The sequence below is a fragment of the Liolophura sinensis genome, chromosome 1, assembly GCF_032854445.1.
Source record: "Liolophura sinensis isolate JHLJ2023 chromosome 1, CUHK_Ljap_v2, whole genome shotgun sequence".
Taxonomy (NCBI): Eukaryota; Metazoa; Mollusca; class Polyplacophora; order Chitonida; family Chitonidae; genus Liolophura; species Liolophura sinensis.
Window position 1 is genome coordinate 70,795,247 of NC_088295.1, and position 18,485 is coordinate 70,813,731.

An 18,485-nucleotide genomic window follows, 5' to 3' on the forward strand; every position below is an offset into this window, starting at 1 on the left:
CACCGTTACTCCAAAAATCAAAACGCGCACACATGGGACATAGTTTTTTTAAGTATTTTTTTTTTATTTTTTTACAGCCGCGGCCGACTCAACAACTTGCTGACTACTCGATGGTTTATTGTTACATTCACGTGACAGATAGATCACAAGAACAAAGAAATAGTGCAAAGAATATCTCGAGCCATACCAAGGGATATGTCCAATTGTAGTACAGGGAAACAATGGCAGTGTTTGGTTTTTCAAATATCACAGAATGTTTGAGGTCTACATAGTTGGACCGTTGCGTTTCACGTATCTTCATTCAACTGTGGACGTCTGGAGAAACCCACTGGGGTAGTCTACCCAAACATTGTCTCCTTTTCCCTGTCGGAACTAGTATAAACATCTTTACCCCCGTCACTTCGTATACTCGATCCACGTAATACCCCTGGTCCACGGTGACACTGAACAATTGTCAAGATGGTAGAAAACAGCATGGTAGATTGATAATTGCCGGTCGGCCTGGGCTGACTAGAGTTCGGTATATCTGCTCCTAGGTTACCGGAAGCAGACTGGACCAAGCTCGATGCCGAACTCTTGGTTCTCAGCACCAATGTCACGGACAAACATATCTGTCACTGGTAGCCAGCGCGAGTGTCTCGTGCTAATTTCAATAACTGTTTTGTCCCAGGTGTTGGTCTTATCCTGTAAAAATACAAAACAAAACAGTGTTTTTGTAATATATAGTATTCCTAAGATTAGGGGTATGATCCTAATACACTGAATCCTGAAAAAATTACAGCAGGGAAACTTTCATTAATAGCCTAGATATCGCCTGAATATACTATTACATGTTACTCTAATCAATACTTTCAAACATTAACGAACTGTAAATACAAGACGGCTGTTAAAGATACCACACGTTTTACACAAAGCAAAGTGATAATTTACAGTTAAGGTAATATAGTATACATGTCTTCAAAATGAACAAATCTAGGCGTAGTATCAGATATTCGTATATATCAATCGTTCATCATAATTATTTTGTGTCATTTTTAATTAATAGATTTGTGCAGCTCTCATATATACATTACCTTGCAACCATCAAATTTAACAGCATATCTCTTCTTGGGATTTTCATCAAAAGGTGTTATCGTCTCTCCGTCAAATCGTTCCAGCATTACAGCCATGTCGCTGACATAGTCGTTGGTCGTTGAATCTCCGTAGGCAACAGAGTTGCGGCAGTGATAGGTGACGTTCTGATAAGCGTGTCCACTCAGGAGCTGGAGGAAACGGATCTGGGAGCCTTCAGCCTTGTAATAGAACTGAAATCACAGTGCCAAATTAGTTAACTAAGTCTTTCTCTGCTGAAAATTGTCATGAAATTTTGACCGTTTACGTACAACTGATAGTGTTTAAGTAGAATAAAATCGAGTAACTCCAGATAAACTATCTGCATACTTGTAAAACAAAGGACGCACAAGGAAGAAATAGAACATTTGTTACGTAGGTAATAAAATCTGAGAGGTAAAGATGGAACCCCTTTATAGCTTTCCCACACAGTACCAAAAAAAAAACAAAGCATAAATGTGAGACAGCGCCAAGAAGAAATACTTAATCATGGAAAGCCATTTAAAAAGTGTCCCAAGTACTACACAGTTGTCTTTCTCAACTAGTGAGACATCCCAGTATCGACCTACCTTCCTGCTGCTCATCTCCACAAATGACATGTGGTCAATGGGCGTCTCTGTGGACCACCGTTGTCGGTCACTCTGAAAACAAAATCGAACAAACCTTTGTTACTATTGATTGCATATGAACTGTGACTCCCACTGAATGTCATAACTCCGGAAAATGACAAGCACTGTATCTTTGATTTTACATTTCTGCTTTATTAAACCATCTACACAATGTTAATATATCAATTGCATAATGTTATATTATGACATGGCAGTTTTCATGCAATCTTTTTAAAATACATTATGTATGTTGGTTTGATCCTTACCATGCTTGGCTGTGGTAGAATGCAGGTTTCCATCGTTGATATCTTACAGTATACCTGGAAGCTGTCGGCCAGTCTGCCTTGGTTGGGATCCACCCAGTACATACCTGAAGTGCGAAACGTTTAGAAGTATATTCAAAGAAGTTGCAATTCCACAATTACAATTTTTTAGCATTAGAATTACGAAGACTGAAAAGAAAGTACTAAAAATGGAATAGATGGAATACAGTACTACAGTACTGCTGAAGTTCTAGAGCACACATTATCGCCAAAACGAAAGGTAGGAATGTAAGGTCGGATTTTCAGCATACCATCCTGAAGATCAAGGCCAGGGTTTGAAACGACCAAGTCTCTGCATGAACGAGCAGGGGCATCCTGTTGTCCAGTAGGTGCCTTGATCTGCTCCATGATGCTGGCGATGTCAGTGACGTCAACGATGTCCTAAAACAATGCATTAATGAACTCGTGAGTGTGTCTTCAATGGTCAAGCTTTCAAAAACTTACAAACCCAAAAGAAAGCACACCTGTTTAAAAATACACTCATATAAGGGACGATTCTCTTTTAAAGATTATTTTGTGGAGAAAACATTACGGCACAATTTGAATGAGTGCATGTACCGCACAAAATACACAGTTTAAAAGGGTACCAGGAGGTATGAGGTTGAAATATATACTGTGTTTTAAATGGGAGAACGTTTGGTAATGTTCTTCCGAGGGCAGAATGTATGAATAGACTAATATACCAATATTTGTGTATCATACGTATATAATGAACAAAAACAGGACGGAATCGAAATTTATTATGACTTCCTGTAAGTCCCTGATTCTTGGAATGTTGATGTACTGAAGATTTGTGACGTCAATAAACTTAGCGATATTATGTAATCAGTCAGACTGCAGAATGAAGCACAAATCGTGCTTAGTACCGTGTGTATGTCTAAAGTCTAGGTAGCATAAAATAACGAAAGCTAAAACTTACTGGTCTAGCTTCATCACCTCTGTACTGAAATGAGAGAGAAAATGTTAATTTAAGTTGGTTTATTGGTTGACCCATTGTTCAGCAATTTTCCAGCCATACTACATGTATGAGCTTTCATCAATAATATCATCGTCGATATAGATACGTAGAGTAACAATTTACTTATTAATCAAATTAGTCTTTGCCAGACTAATTCCACCCTTAATTCCAGAAATTTACTGTAAATTATTTCTATCAGGCAGAACAAAGAATATATCGACACATATTGCAATGAAATGAAAGATGACTTCATCCTATTTCAACTGTTAATTCCAGGAATTTCTGTATTTCTTTCTTTCTTTCTGACTGAACAAAGATTTTACTGAAATATATTACAAAGCAATAATAAAAGCTGAATTCCAGAAATTTTCAGCAATTGTTTCTTTCAGAGCTATGATTATGTGGAAATATTTTGCAATACAATAAAAGTGGCTTTATCTGATTTTTAGAATCAAACTTTTTGTAAAAAGAGAGATGAGTTTGAATACGTACGTAATAGGCGGGATCAGGTCCCTTCTCTTGGGAAATGGCTGGTGGTCTGTAAGCTGGAGCGCCAGGGGGACCCTACAACAAAAACACAAATTTAATGAGTTAATAATTCGCCTTAACACGCACCGATTTGGAAACTTAGGCATGGCATAACTGTTCTTACGTTTTACCATTCTCTTATTTTGAATTAGAATAGAACTATAACTACATGTCAGAATGTTTTATCAACGACACCCAAATCAGGTTTTTATTTCAGATTTGAGAAGGTTGAAAAAGTTAAGCTGTACTTACTGGTCGTCCAGCTGGGCCGGGTGGACCTGGTGGTCCCTGAAATAGATAACATAGCACACATAAGACTTAAAGTTCAAAGTACAACCTTCAAATGAAAGATCAGAGCATACTGAATTGTGCGACAGAAAATATTAAACTTCTGATAAGACAGTTTATTTACTGCTATCAAACTCATAAATGAATTGATTACTAATATATATTTTGTCTATTTTACATCCAGTTTATGGGATCATTGAAGGCGCTTGCTACTTACAGGTCGTCCATCATCACCGGAAGGACCGCGTTGACCCTAAGAGAAAGGAATATAGAGAATTAGACAGAAGTGAAACATAGGCAAACAATCAGGCAGGAATTGCATATGCAGTTAAGTAAAAAAAAATGGGACGAAATATAAACAGGGAAGAGTATTTCCGAAGAAAATCAACTTGAAATTAATGAACCGATGCTACATCATTAAATATTGTCAATATGCTGATTAAGAAGGTTAAGAAGTTCAACTCACTGGAGGTCCGTTAACACCTGGGGGTCCGTTGTCTCCATCTTTACCTGGGGGTCCTCGACTTCCAGTGGAGCCCTACAACACAGGTGCAGATACAAAGACGCTTCAAACAAGGCGGCACCCATTTGTTTTAACTGAACATGGTATGGCATTTCCTTAAAATTATTTCATTTATTTATTTATTTATTTATTTGATTGGTGTTTTACGCCGTACTCAAGAATATTTCACATACGAAGGCGGCCAGCATTATGGTACGAGGAAACCGGGCCTAGGGAAACCCACGACCATCCGCATATTGCTGAAAGACCTTATGGCCAGAGAGGAGCTGGACTTGAGCTCACAGCGACAGCATTGGTGAGAGGCTTCTGGGTCATTACGTTGTGCTAGCGAGCTAACCCTTATAATTAATATTAATTTATTAAATTTACGTGAAGAACCAGAACAACTATAATTCTAACTCTGGACGTTACAATTGGCTTATCCTCAGAGAAGTTGAGGCTATTTGTTTTTGAAAGTCAGTACTTACAGGTGGTCCCTGAGATCCGGGTTGGCCGGGTGGGCCGAGCTCTCCGGGTTGTCCGGCAGGTCCGGGTAGACCCTGGAATCCGGGCAAGCCAACGTGCCCCTTGGCTCCCTATGTAAGGAAAGAGGTAAGAAGTGGAAATCACTAACTCTTTCTTAATCATTTCGGAAAACTTTATGTTTACACATATTGGTTTGATTACAAAGAGAACTTTGTAATTTACAATAACGGTTGGCAATAATGAAATGCAGAATATAGTGAGAAATAAGTTTGCATTAGAGCTACAAAGACTTGAGTATAGATGGAGACTTACATGAGCACCTTGACTTCCTCTCTCTCCCTGAGCTCCTTGTGCTCCAGTGGCTCCCTGAAATGAATACGGCGTTCGGTTAGGTGTGATGAAGTAGGGATCACAGAACGTCATTGCAATCTTCAAATCTAACAGGAAAATTGAGAGGAAATTATCGAAGCATAGCCTTACACAGTTATGAGATGTTGGCTCATGTTTGTTCAGATTCAAACAATTAACAGACTCACATTTTCGAAACGGAAATTTTGCATTCTTCGGTGAGAAAGGCTTGTACACTTTAAGTCTTGGGTAAAACAATGATTCACATCGTAAGCAGACTGTAAGAGTTGAAGTGCAGCATACTTACAGTATTACCGCGCGCGCCTTGTGGACCTTGTGCACCTTGAGAGCCTGTCTCTCCCTACAACAGGAAAATGTAAAATGTAATGTAAAACATAAAAACGTTTTAACGAATTTTAATTCTAAAATAAATTTGAAGACTCAGTCGTCATTAAAATTGACGAGTGGCCAATCACTGTTCAGTGGTCAGTCACTATTCAATGGTTAATCACTGTTCAATGGTGAAACACTATTCAGTTGTCAATCACTGTTTAGTGATCTATCACTGTTCAATGAACATCAATGGCCAATCACTGATCATAGGCCAATCACTGTTCTGTAGCCAATCATTGTTCAGTTGTCAGTCACTACTTCGTGATCTATCACTGTTCAATGGCCAATCACCATTCAGTGGTAAAACACTATTCAGTGGTCAGTCACTGTTCAGTGATCCATCACTATTCAGTGGTCTAGCACTATCCAGTGGTGTATCACTATTCAAATGAGTACATATCTTCTTACTCCATCGCAGTGTTCTAAATGTGGCTGTCTTCAGAGTACCCTGAAATTACATGTGTAATTCCACCTGGAGTAAAAAATAGGTGCTTACCCTCTCTCCTCTCTGTCCCTCATCTCCTTGAGGTCCAGCGGGACCGGGCATACCCTGAAAGCAAACCCAGAAATTAATCATCTGCAAAACGCAATTACAGGAAAGTTAAATGTTAAGACGGGCATTTCAACACATAATGAAAAACATATACAACATTAACGGACAAACGAGAAACAGCAAATGCTGACAGAAGATTCCATGGTTTCCGTGTTATATCATTGATGAGGTTTTTCTTAGGTGAATGGTTGCAGGAGAGATATATCAGATACTGACCTGAAGTCCTGGTAGACCTTGGCTACCCTGTTCTCCCTGAGGGCCCAACGATCCCCTCTCTCCGGGACGGCCTGGGACACCAGGGGCGCCATCTTTACCTGCAGCACCCTACAATATGAACAGTAATCTTCATTTAGTAAAATTAACAAAATGACAAAATACGACCGGGTTAATTTAACAAACTTTTAAAGTCATTAGTACTTAGTTATATAAAACAAACGATAGATGTAACATGCGCTAAATACTAGCACGTAGTTTAAAAGGCTACTTACGTCATTACCGCGTTCACCGCTAGCTCCGGGGATTCCTGGCGGACCGGGAGGACCAACAGCTCCGGGGGCCCCGTCTTTACCAGATGGACCCATGTCGCCATTTTCGCCCTGTCCAACACAGAAGGTCTCATATTCAAGATTTCGCCGGTTACGTGAAACCGTTTGCCAACTACCACATTGTCGTCACTTTTCTGGTTTTACTCTCCATGCCGTAGTCTTTTATATAATAGTTATTCGCTACGGGGAAATGGCCTGGCCTAGTACAGTGAAAATATACAAAAAAAAACAATGTACAATTTAGCATTTAATCTTCCGCTGGAAATAGTTATAATCTGCTTACCCTTGCACCAAGGGCGCCGATGGGCCCACGCTCTCCCTGGACACCGGGAACACCTGGAGACCCCACTTCTCCCTGGCTGCCAGCAGGTCCAGTCGCGCCTGGGGGACCCTGAAACAATAAGTAAATCATTGCATATGAAAAGGAATACATTTGTGGGCACAGAATAAATTTCCATTTGGAATAGTTAGAACTCTGGCTATTTTGTAAGGTATCCCGAATACAGCTAATGATGAATGAGATCGATGTGATGGACTGAGCCGTAAAGAAAATCAGAAAGTTCTATATACTATATGCCTTATTAACTAATTAAAGTTATTGCCTTCTGCATGATTGGTTAGTGAAAAAGCCATTTCAGGGCCTAGATACTAAGATTTTGTGGTAGATGACTTATATCCTTGATGGTCATGTTCACTGTTTTCATCTACCAGACTACTCCTGACATAGACAGCTATATCTCTGTCCCTTCAGCTCAGAAGGGAAAACAAACACAGACGTTGATTAACAAGGCCGTTAATGAACAAATGCTGTCAACTTACCGGCCTGCCGTCCTCGCCGGATTCTCCTCTCTGTCCTGGTTGTCCGGGAACTCCGGGTTCTCCGGCTTCTCCAGAAGGTCCAGGGGGGCCAGTCTCACCTCGGGCACCCTACAATAAGAGTTGTTCACTCATTGTTCTGCTATAAGCACTATGTGATTGTGAATGTGCTTAAATAAGTCATTCATATAAATGTACAGTAGTATATCCTGGAATGAGTAACTATGCATTAGCTTATACCCCCTGTGGTGTGGAGGTCTATACTGATTCATGACGTTGTCCAAACATAATAACTTGAAAGTACCATCAAGTCAGCATGAAAGGAAATACTCACAGTGCTTGTTTCAAACAAATGTGCACATTTTGTTGTAAACTGTTTTCATCGAAAAGGAAAACTTACAGGAGCGCCTTCTCCTCCGGGAGGACCCTGCGGCCCAGTGGGGCCGTCAGGGCCTGAGGGACCTTGTGGGCCTGGATTGCCGGGTGTGCCTGGGGTTCCTGCATTACCTGGGGGTCCGGCATCTCCGCGACCTCCACGTCGGCCTGGGGTACCATCGTTACCCTACAAAAGCGTCAAAGAAACATCACCATACTTCGTACATGTAAAATTATTCTCCTACAGGCTTATCGCACACTTAATACCGTATTTTCTATTTGCTTTTAATATATCGTTACACAGCAAACCGATTAAACACTTGAGTATTTGATAATGCGCAATAAGGCATCTTAGTACTGAGTGAGTAAACAACTTACTGGTGCTCCTGTAGCTCCGGGCTCGCCTGGGCGTCCAACATCACCAGGATCCCCCTGTAAAAATAGCGCACGACTGTCAAGTAAAGATATATATTAACAATCTGGAACACAATACTCGAGATTTGAAAGCTTGAAGGCTTAATCTATAATTCTTCATTCAGCCAATCTTTTTTAAAATCTGGAATGTCATTTGAAATTTTGTTCATGCAATATATTGCTCATGCGTGTCTTTGCGACTCAGAGAGCTTTCAGTCGAGAATCAAAAGTTCATTTCACTTCATAAACTATTGTATTTCACTGAGAGGAACGAACATACAATAAATATAAAGGATACTCTGTTAACAATATTACTACTTCTCACCTTTACTCCTGGAGAACCGGGTTCACCTCTAATTCCCTGAGGTCCTGGGGCACCCTGAAACATTCATATTACGTACTTGTTAGTTGACATTAATTATCACAGCCACTGAGACTTCAGGTACAGATGGATAATAGGTACTGAGAATTAAGCCAGTATTCACAATTTAAAGTGAAGAAAGTAAACTTCAGCCAATATGACACATGTTTCTATAGATATCAATAGTAAGCCATTGCTAGCAAAACAACCACAGAAAGGTATTAAGCGTACTTTACATAGGCTAAATGACAACAGACATCTGTACAGGATACTGAAGCTTGAAGCTTACTTTACATAAGCTACATGACAACAGACACCTGTACAGGATACTGTAGCTTTCGACTGAGAAGAGATGGCTTACAACAGATATCTGTACAGGATACTGAAGCTTGAAGCTTACTTTACATAAGCTACATGACAACAGACACCTGTACAGGATACTGTAGCTTTCGACTGAGAAGAGATGGCTTACAACAGATATCTGTACAGGATACTGAAGCTTGAAGCTTACTTTACATAAGCTACATGACAACAGACACCTGTACAGGATACTGTAGCTTTCGACTGAGAAGAGATGGCTTACCTGAAGCCCTGGCAGACCCTGATTTCCTGGGGCACCCTGTTGTCCACGCTCGCCTTGAACTCCCTGGGGTCCCTGTTCTCCTCTGGGGCCTGGGTCACCGCGGTCTCCTGGGGCACCAGTGTTACCTTGGTTGCCCTGGGGTCCTGGTAAGCCTACTGGACCGGGCTCTCCGGGTCGTCCCGCGTCACCATCAATCCCTCGTTCACCTTGGACTCCCTATCATCCAAAATTAGACGTTATCCTTCGGACAAAAGGCACGAGTGCGCTAAAACTTTGAGTTTAGATACTAAGATCGAAACTGAAATAGCAAAAGTAAATGATTATTTCCCTGTACTTATACTATAAAATCACATAATACCATGAGACACACAAGTTACACACTGAAATGTGGTGTACATGGAGCAAACAGTTGGGCTTACCTGTTCGCCTCTGGGACCGGCTGGGCCCACGGAACCACGATCTCCTGGAAGACCCTGTGGAACAGAATAAGTTCAGATGAGATTCTGCTGGAAACACGACACTGTTGTCCTTGTCATACTAAATGTTACAAAGCATCTGAACTACGCATGTCACAGATGAAGACGTTTATGTTTTCATGTCTGTAAAGAGAGCATTAGATAAAAAAAAACCCATTCAATTATCACAATAACTGACCGATTAATATGCTAATTTTATCAAAGTAGAATGTAACTTACAATCAGACCAGGAGCACCGGTCTCGCCTCTCTCGCCGACCCCGCCTGGTGGGCCCTGAAGAGATGAAACAACGTGAAAAGTTGAGAATACACGATATGGTAAAACAAAACCCGCGGGTATTACATCCATGCTCTTTGTTCATGATAGTCAGGTTCAATGATATGATTTGAAATATCTATGCTAGAGTTTTTCAAAAACTTTGATAATCTATTTCATTTGTTCCTTGTGACCTAATGGTTTTCAAACCAAGAAATCATTTAAAAACCAAGTATCTATCAATGGCAAAGTTCTTTGATGTTCTATTTCATTTGTTCCTTATAACCCAATGGTTTTCAAACTAAGAGATCTATTAATGGCATCTACCAATAGCAAAGTTCTTATAGCCGTGCCATTGTTTTCAATTAGTTCTTGCAACCCAATGATTTTCAAACTAAGAGATCATTTAAAAACCAAGAAACAATCTACGATAAAGTTCTTTGAGCTTTGACATTATTTTTAAAATTCAAAAGCTTTCAGAGTAATAGTATGGTGGGTGTACACACCGGTTGTCCGTCATCTCCAGCGGCTCCCATTGGTCCCATCTCACCGGGGGCACCTGACTGACCAGTCGCACCTCGCTCACCAGCGAATCCTCTCTCGCCCTAAAACACATCAAAAAGGGGTTAAAGCTCTTGTCCTCCACAGATAAGCCATAAACGGAAGGGTTCCAACTGAGCAATGGTTTCGTATTTCAGGTAATGCATAAAAAACGAAAGCTTTTGTCATATGTTTAAATCGTCAAGTGCGAATGTGATGGTAAAGTGGTTGTCTGTAAAGGCTGATGTGTGGCACCTGTGGCACCTGTGGCAGCTGTTGCGTTGACTTACCCGACCTCCTGGCTGACCGGGCGTGCCTGCTTCTCCCGGAATACCGGGCTCGCCTGGCTTGCCTGCCTCGCCGGGGGCTCCAATAGGACCGGGAAGGCCCTGGAATCCTGGTGGGCCCACCGCTCCTGGGCCTCCAGCTTCACCACGCTCTCCCTGAAAAAGAATACATTGAAGATTTCAATCACAAACTTTTTTAAGTATACCAGCTTGGTTAACATTTTCTGGCTAGTTTCGAAATTTAAATTTTGGAAAGATACTGTACTGAAAGTTACCAGCGGAATAAAGGATTCACCATAAGCTCTTCGAGAAGAATAGGCTATGTTGGTAAGCAAAAATACAAACCTGTAGACCAGTTTCACCAGGAGGACCGGGGTCGCCATCTATACCAGCTTCTCCCTTGGGCCCAGCCACTCCTTGTTCACCAGGAACTCCGTCATTGCCGGGGACACCCTACAATATGTATAGGCATTAATGCGCTGCGACAGGCGAAAATCACTGAACAGTAACACAAAAGAAAAGCGCTAAAGAGAACTTGCGCATTGTTGCAACAAAAAGTATGTCACCTGTTCAAAATAAATAGTGTATCAAATCAGGTATATGAGAACTGACAACGTTTTAGCACATTATGACATTTTATACTTTATTAATAACACTTTATGAAGATCAAATCTGTTGAATTAATTTATTCTTAACAAACTCATGATATTAGCGCCACAAGGGAATGGTGATGCAAGATACGCGATTTATTTTGCACTTGTCTGTACCTACCTGCTCTCCGGGTACGCCTGGTGGGCCCTGAAGACCTGGAAGTCCGGTCAGACCACGGGCACCTTGTTCTCCGGGTTTGCCGTTCTCACCTGGGGGACCCTGAAGAACAGACATTTTATATAAAAAGGTGTAGACCTACACAGGCAACGTATAAGGCAATGTAGATGAATACATACGATGTATAAGGCAATGTAGGCCTATACAGACAATGTATACAGACATTGTAGGACCATACACACAATGTATTCAGATAATGTAGGCCTATACAGGTAAGGTATACAGACACTGTAAGCCTATACAGATAATATATTCAGGAAATGTATAAATATAATGTAGGTCTACGCAGACAAAGTCAACAGACAATGCATACAGACAATGCCAGTTTATACAAACAATGCATACATAATACGATGTACATGTACGATTCCACATGTACTTTAATTTGATCGGCATGACACAGGCTTTCAGCAACACAGAGTACAACTTCAGCCATCTAAACTGTACTTTATTTACAATTCTGAATGCATCAAACACTGCGACAAACACATTACAGTTAGAAGATTAGTAGAGAAGACTTACAGGTGGTCCTGGGGGCCCACTTCGTCCGTCATTACCCTGCTGACCGGGTGCTCCCTGAAAGAAAAAAATCGACGAAGGTCAGCCATCCGTGTTATGTTTGATCTTTCACCTATAAAACAAGATCTGATTTTTTTTTATTTTAAAAAGCAGAAAGGTGACCACTTTAACGTGAATCCTATGAGATTCAATATAGACTCTTTTATATTCTTGAACAATACAGACTTTTATTTGATACCTAATGTAGCCTAGATTTAGTTTGGTAAAGGTGTGCGTTGTGTTAGATGTTTCATCCAGACTTACCCTTAAACCTTGGGGTCCAACGGCTCCGGGTCTACCTTGTTCACCCTGCAATGGAATATAGTAATCTCGTGAGAGCGGCATAAGTCAGTAGCTACCGCTCATAAAGATAAATGAGCATTTGGAGGGGAAGTTGCCAGTATAATAAGAAAACAGTTTAAGCACAAGCTAGATTCATATCGTATCATAAAATTATGTGCATTAGAAATTTAGGGAAAATATAATATTATTTCGTTGTTCTGACCACATGTCTTATGAAAATCCACACAAGGTAATTTCTTCATTATGGCATTAAAGTGATTGTGTATCTGCTCTGGCCTCTCACCTGGCTACCTTCAGCACCTTGTTCGCCCCTAGCTCCTCTTTCGCCAGTCTCTCCCTTGGCCCCTGGGATTCCACTAGGACCAGGAGCTCCTCTACCGCCGGGAGCACCCTAAGCAAAGCACTACACTGTTACAATACCGCAATACGAAGTTATTAACACACAATTAATAGCAGTTCACTTTAGCAAATAACCAGTTTCATAAAATGCCTTATAACTTAATGGGAAATCCGTTTAAATTTAAGAAGGAAATTCCATGCTGTTATTAAGAGCAAGTTGTAGAATTCCGAACGATAAACAGCGGTTAGGATAATCTTTATCTGTAGCCAGAGAGTGGGATCTATTACTGGTCTAACATGTCAACGCAGTGCCTCAAATTCAAATACCAAATCAGTTCAGATACTTACTCTCTCTCCGGCAGTGCCTTGGGGTCCGGGTGCACCGGTGTTTCCACGTTGTCCCTATATGGTAAGATGAGAAAGAGCAAATTTATTTATTTATTTGATTGGTGTTTTACGCCGTACTCAAGAATATTTCACTTACACGACGGCAGCCAGCATTATGGCGGGGGAAATCCACAACCATCCAAAGGTTGCTGGCAGAGCCAACACAGAAAATCATGGGTTCTGCATAATTAGTATCTATGTTACATTATACAAAGCGATTTGTGTAAATATGCTTTATAGGTTCCATATTTCAAAGACAGTGATTCATTCGTGTGAATCAGACAGACACAGCCGCGCGGTGGTTAACTTTATAAAGTACATGGATGGAAGGATTTCATGGAATGAGACAATTACAGAAAATTTAACCCAGCTTTCTGGGATTATCAATGTGCATGTAATTTCTAGAAACATTCAGAAGGGTACTCACTCTCTTGCCCTCTGCTCCTGGGAGACCTGGAAGTCCTCTCTCCCCGGGGGTACCGTCAGATCCTCTCTCTCCAGTCTGACCTCTCTCTCCAGGCATACCTGGGTCACCCTGTAAGTCCACACAGAAGTGATTTACGAGCATAGCCGAATGTCATAACGATGTGTTTGCTTTACTGCGTAAAAAAGTCATCAAATTGTTTCAGATATTGAAAAAAGATATGCGCTTTTAATAGTTTTACTTTATACTTCGGTTTGGAAAAACAGAACGTTCTTAAAAGTCATTGCAAATTGTAAGGTTATACGAGATAACTTAAAGAATGCAGCAATCAAACGTTTCCTAAAGCGATATTTTTATAAACAAGGGAGAGGAATGGTATTCGTACACTTGGGCCCTGGGGGCCAGTTGGTCCTAGAGCACCATTGGTTCCGGGAGGGCCACGTGGTCCTGGGAAGCCAGGAGCTCCAGCGGGGCCGGGATCGCCCTGTATGAAACAAAAGGTTACATATAAACACGGTGTATTAGAATACCCCTGTACCCTACAGAACTGAACATTAAAATAATGTGGCTTAAATTAAAATGTCAGCTTAGCGAAGCAATAGCTAAACATTGCACTATTACAGCTTACTGGCGCGTGGCTTCAATAGTGAAAAGACAATGGAAAAATTTACTATTACTTATTGTAAAAACCCTGTTGAACTAAAACATTACTCTTATGTGACAGCCCTACTTACGGGAGCGCCTCTTTCGCCGGGTACTCCATCCTGACCAGCCTCTCCAATTCGTCCAGGTTCTCCGGGGGCACCCGGACTACCGCTCTCTCCTCGAGGTCCAGCAGCACCGATGGCACCACGAGGTCCACCGTTTCCACGATCACCCTAGTGAGAAAATGTTAATGTTTGTGAAGGTAATGTAATAGCCTTTTTGGTTTAACTGATATCACCATAACGACATATACACACATTACAGCAGAGACCTCTTAGGTATATTATTGTCTTTTGCAAATGTTTTTAACACTTCAGTTTGTTTAGGGTAGATTTCTTATTGCTGGATAAACTGTGGGCATACCTGTATGCTTTATATTTAACTTCATGAGGTATTTGAAGAATTACCTTTGCACCAGCAGAGCCGGGGAAGCCAGGGGGACCAGCTGGGCCGACGGGACCTGGGGGGCCAGGGTTTCCCGGAGAGCCGTCAGTACCGCGAAGACCCTGATAGAAAATAGAAACGGTCCATTAGTAATTACATTCACATTGCTAATTTCATATTTCACATATTCAACTTACCTACCAGCATGTGAATTCGAGAAAAACGGAAACAAAATATTACTTGCGAATTATTTGCCGAACCTAAATTGCTTTATTTTCTGTCATTTAATATCAATAAATGTCATGGGAATTTAACCAAGTACGTTTATATGAAAGCTATCTTGTTTTAATGATATAATACAAATAAGTGATCCATCATAATTCCAAATATCTATAATGTAAAGTTAAAGGAGTCTTACTGGAGATCCAGTGGCACCGTCTCGGCCTCTCTCGCCGGCACTGCCCCGGGGACCTTGGGGACCAGCAGGACCAGGGGGACCTGTGGCGCCAACATTACCCTGTCAGCAACGAAAATACACAGAGTTAACCATATCTGTTTATTAAACAGCAGCTAGACTCGTGGCACTCGCATTATCTTGTCAGCAACGAAAATACACAGAGTTAACCATATCTGTTTATTAAACAACAGAAAGACTTGTGGCACTCGCATTATCTTGTCAGCAACGAAAATTCACAGAGTTAACCACTTCTAAACAAACCACATCGAAGTGAAAAGTAAGCCTTCAACACTTAGATGATCAAAGACACTTCGTTTCTTTCCAGTTGGGTTTTTTGCACTTAGTGCATTACTACTGTCAATGCCCGCAGAATATTTCTACGAAACAATAGCGTGCTACTTTTCTCCACGAAATTTTTTGTATTAAAGTTCACGTGTCCTACCTTGTCTCCTTGTCTTCCGTCACTGCCGGCCTTGCCGGGAACTCCTGTGAATCCCTGAAAGGAAACGAAAGAAAAGATACGAATTACTTAAGGTGAAGGATGTGGCTTGTATCGTTAAATACTGACCACAAGAAGACAAGACACAGTGTACCCCATAATACCTTATTACATATATTCTAGCCATTAAACGTTTCGTACTAAACCACATCTAAATATAGTTGCCTTGCATGTATCTTACTACATGCATACAGTCCACGTACTACGAGAAATGTTGCATACAGTCCACGTACTACGAGAAATGCTGCATACAGTCCACGTGTTCCGAGAAATGCTGCATACAGTTCACGTACTCCGAGAAATGCTGAAATCTATTTGTTTGCAGTGCATGAAAACAAATGGATAATGGCAGGTGTACTTACTCTGTGTCCTTTAGGTCCGGGCAGACCTGGGATGCCCGGCATACCACGGTTACCCTGTCAACAGAAACAAGCAACAGTAAATCATACTGCATTCCTTGGACACGGAAATTAAGATAAGATTTAGTCTTTGGTTTATCTAACAATCACTAAATTTTACTGTTAACCTTTAAGTCAGTAAAGGGAGTGTCAAAGAAATTTCTTCCAATCTGATTGTGGACAATGGCACATAGGGAAACGTAGAGGATAAGAGAATAAAGAAGTGTACACTTACTGTTAAACCTTGAAGACCACGTGGGCCAGCCTCTCCATCTCGGCCAGACTCTCCCTGGAAAATACATAGAGGATATACAGGTTAATAGTCACCCACAAACAATGACACTCGTTCATTTATACAATGGTTGATGTTAATGTTCATTTAAACAGTTTTCCCTCCTATCAACATGTGCATGCATATGTTCATTAAGGACTGAACTGACACGCTTTATACTTTTGTATTCATGAAGTCATGTTATAAAGAGGCGAGCTGTGTAGGTTACACTTACATCTTGTCCAGGAACACCAGGGGGTCCCATGGGGCCACGGGGTCCGGAGGGGCCCTGTAGGGAGAAATCAAAAGGTTATGGTGTTTTTTTTTAGTAATACGAGAAAAAATGAGTCATTTGAATGAAACTAAAAAGAATAGGCCGATTAATAAACTTGTTAATTCATTTTACGACACAGAATTTCACAAATTGAAACTTTTGGCAGTATAAGATCTAGAATTAAAACGTTACACACTTACACGCTATCGATCTTTTGTACGAAGTTAGTGTACTTACTGGGGGTCCAGGCTCTCCAGGCTCGCCTCTCATACCCTGGAATCCTTGAGGTCCCTGTGGAAGACGTCACGAAACATATAGTGTTCACATCCAATCATGGACGTTGGTAGTCTTAAACACGAGACTTACATCACATGGTAGGGATATATAGCTAAGTCAGTGTAGACATTAAGCCAGTTAGCCACTGACAACAAGCAACTTGAATACATTTGGCAAGAATTCAGATTAAAATGAATGAAAATAGCAAAGGCCATCTGGCAGAAAAGACACGAATGATTAGTCTGTTACCTTTGTGTCTGTACATAAATATGAAACATGTATTTTATGTTTTATGTTAATGATTGGTATATCTTACCGGAGGACCGGGAGGGCCGGATGAACCTCGTGGACCCTGAAAAATAGAAGTGGTTATATTGAAACAGAAATGCTCTGTATCACCACAGAAGTATAGTTACATGTAAATAGCAGACGATTCCTTATCTGCACCAGATTGACATTGATAGAGCAGTGGTGATGTTCTAAAATGATCAGAAATATGGATCAAACCTTTCCAGTCCTATTACAATGTTAAAGACTTTTTAATTATTTTTAACACAAACCACATTGTCATGTTTCTTACATGTGAAATAAATTCTGTTTATTACAAAACTACTGCTCCAATCTGGTTGAACCTCAAACAACTTAAGAGCTATAAAATATAAAATTATTGCAAGAGATATTCTCTCTATGGCATATTTGTGTTATTAGCTGTTTTTATACAAACGAGCATACTTACGGGTGAGCCAGGGTATTGTTGGCCGTATCCCTGAGGAAGATAACCTTTGTAGTCACCACCATAACTGGCCTGTGATTGGTACGAATCCTGAACAAAAAGAGGTTAATAGGTCAATTGTCTACTTTCATCTTAGGGAGTTCATCCAAAATTCCATAATGAAAGAAAAAATTCAGACGATTCTATTCTTCAGTACTCAGCAATACAGCATAATGCAAAACTTAAATGTTAAACACAAGTTACTTTACCTGTTGACCACCACCAGCGGCAGCACTTCCCCCACCGTATTGTTGTCCTGAAGCGTATCCTCCTCCAGAAGACGAGGAATATTGGGAGTCTGAAGATGAGGCAGAGCCGCCGCCGCCGCCGCCGCCGCCGCCCCCAGCAGAGGAGGAGGAGGAGGAAGAGGAGGACGAGAGGGAGCCGCCGCCGCCGAGGGATGATGAGAGGGAGCCGCCGCCGCCGCCGCCGCCGCCGAGTGATGATGACGAGAAGGAGCCCCCTGCATCGCTGCCACCGCCGAAGGATGATGACGAGAAGGAGCCCCCTGCATCGCTGCCACCGCCGAAGGATGATGAGAAGGAGCCCCCTCCATCTCCGCCGCCGGTTGAGGAGGAGGAGGAGAAAGAGGACGATGGCTGAAACATAAACACATACATATCTTCAAAGCCTGGCCCATCCTATCCCAACCTTTGAACATCTTACTACTCCAAACTTTTATAATATGTGGGGCAGTTTGTGTCTAGGTTAATAATGCTGTTTGTGCTAATACTATAGTGTATGGGTTAATAGAGCACAGCTTAACACTTGTCATGACAGAGGTTACGTTAACAACACCCGGACTTTTTATCTTATCTTACTGATTTGAAGTACTAACTGAAAGTAACAGATGAAGTTGGA

General features: G+C 41.2%; 2 protein-coding genes across 2 annotated transcripts; one reads left to right on the forward strand and one right to left on the reverse strand.

Annotated features, from left to right (window-relative positions):
• Window positions 1-40: 40 nt before the first annotated feature.
• Window positions 41-17,669, reverse strand: LOC135482402 (collagen alpha-1(I) chain-like). Its single transcript, XM_064762370.1, has 44 exons — window positions 17,589-17,669; window positions 17,169-17,204; window positions 16,814-16,867; window positions 16,538-16,591; window positions 16,267-16,320; window positions 15,996-16,049; window positions 15,577-15,630; window positions 15,096-15,194; window positions 14,701-14,799; window positions 14,323-14,466; window positions 13,974-14,072; window positions 13,592-13,699; window positions 13,126-13,179; window positions 12,722-12,829; window positions 12,400-12,444; window positions 12,100-12,153; window positions 11,521-11,619; window positions 11,095-11,202; window positions 10,753-10,905; window positions 10,429-10,527; window positions 9,887-9,940; window positions 9,611-9,664; window positions 9,192-9,407; window positions 8,573-8,626; window positions 8,212-8,265; window positions 7,859-8,020; window positions 7,462-7,569; window positions 6,926-7,033; window positions 6,586-6,693; window positions 6,314-6,421; window positions 6,041-6,094; window positions 5,459-5,512; window positions 5,116-5,169; window positions 4,806-4,913; window positions 4,282-4,353; window positions 4,033-4,068; window positions 3,780-3,815; window positions 3,492-3,563; window positions 2,961-2,984; window positions 2,293-2,422; window positions 1,985-2,088; window positions 1,680-1,751; window positions 1,074-1,304; window positions 41-684 (listed from the first exon to the last, which is right to left on the reverse strand). Exons 3-44 carry the CDS (start codon window positions 16,844-16,846, stop codon window positions 538-540), a joined length of 3,738 nt encoding a protein of 1,245 aa, XP_064618440.1. The 5' UTR covers window positions 16,847-16,867; window positions 17,169-17,204; window positions 17,589-17,669; the 3' UTR covers window positions 41-537.
• On the forward strand, window positions 16,910-18,227 carry LOC135463664 (protein TsetseEP-like). The gene is made up of 2 exons (XM_064741045.1): window positions 16,910-16,919; window positions 17,851-18,227. Exons 1-2 carry the CDS (start codon window positions 16,910-16,912, stop codon window positions 18,225-18,227), a joined length of 387 nt encoding a protein of 128 aa, XP_064597115.1.
• Window positions 18,228-18,485: the final 258 nt, after the last annotated feature.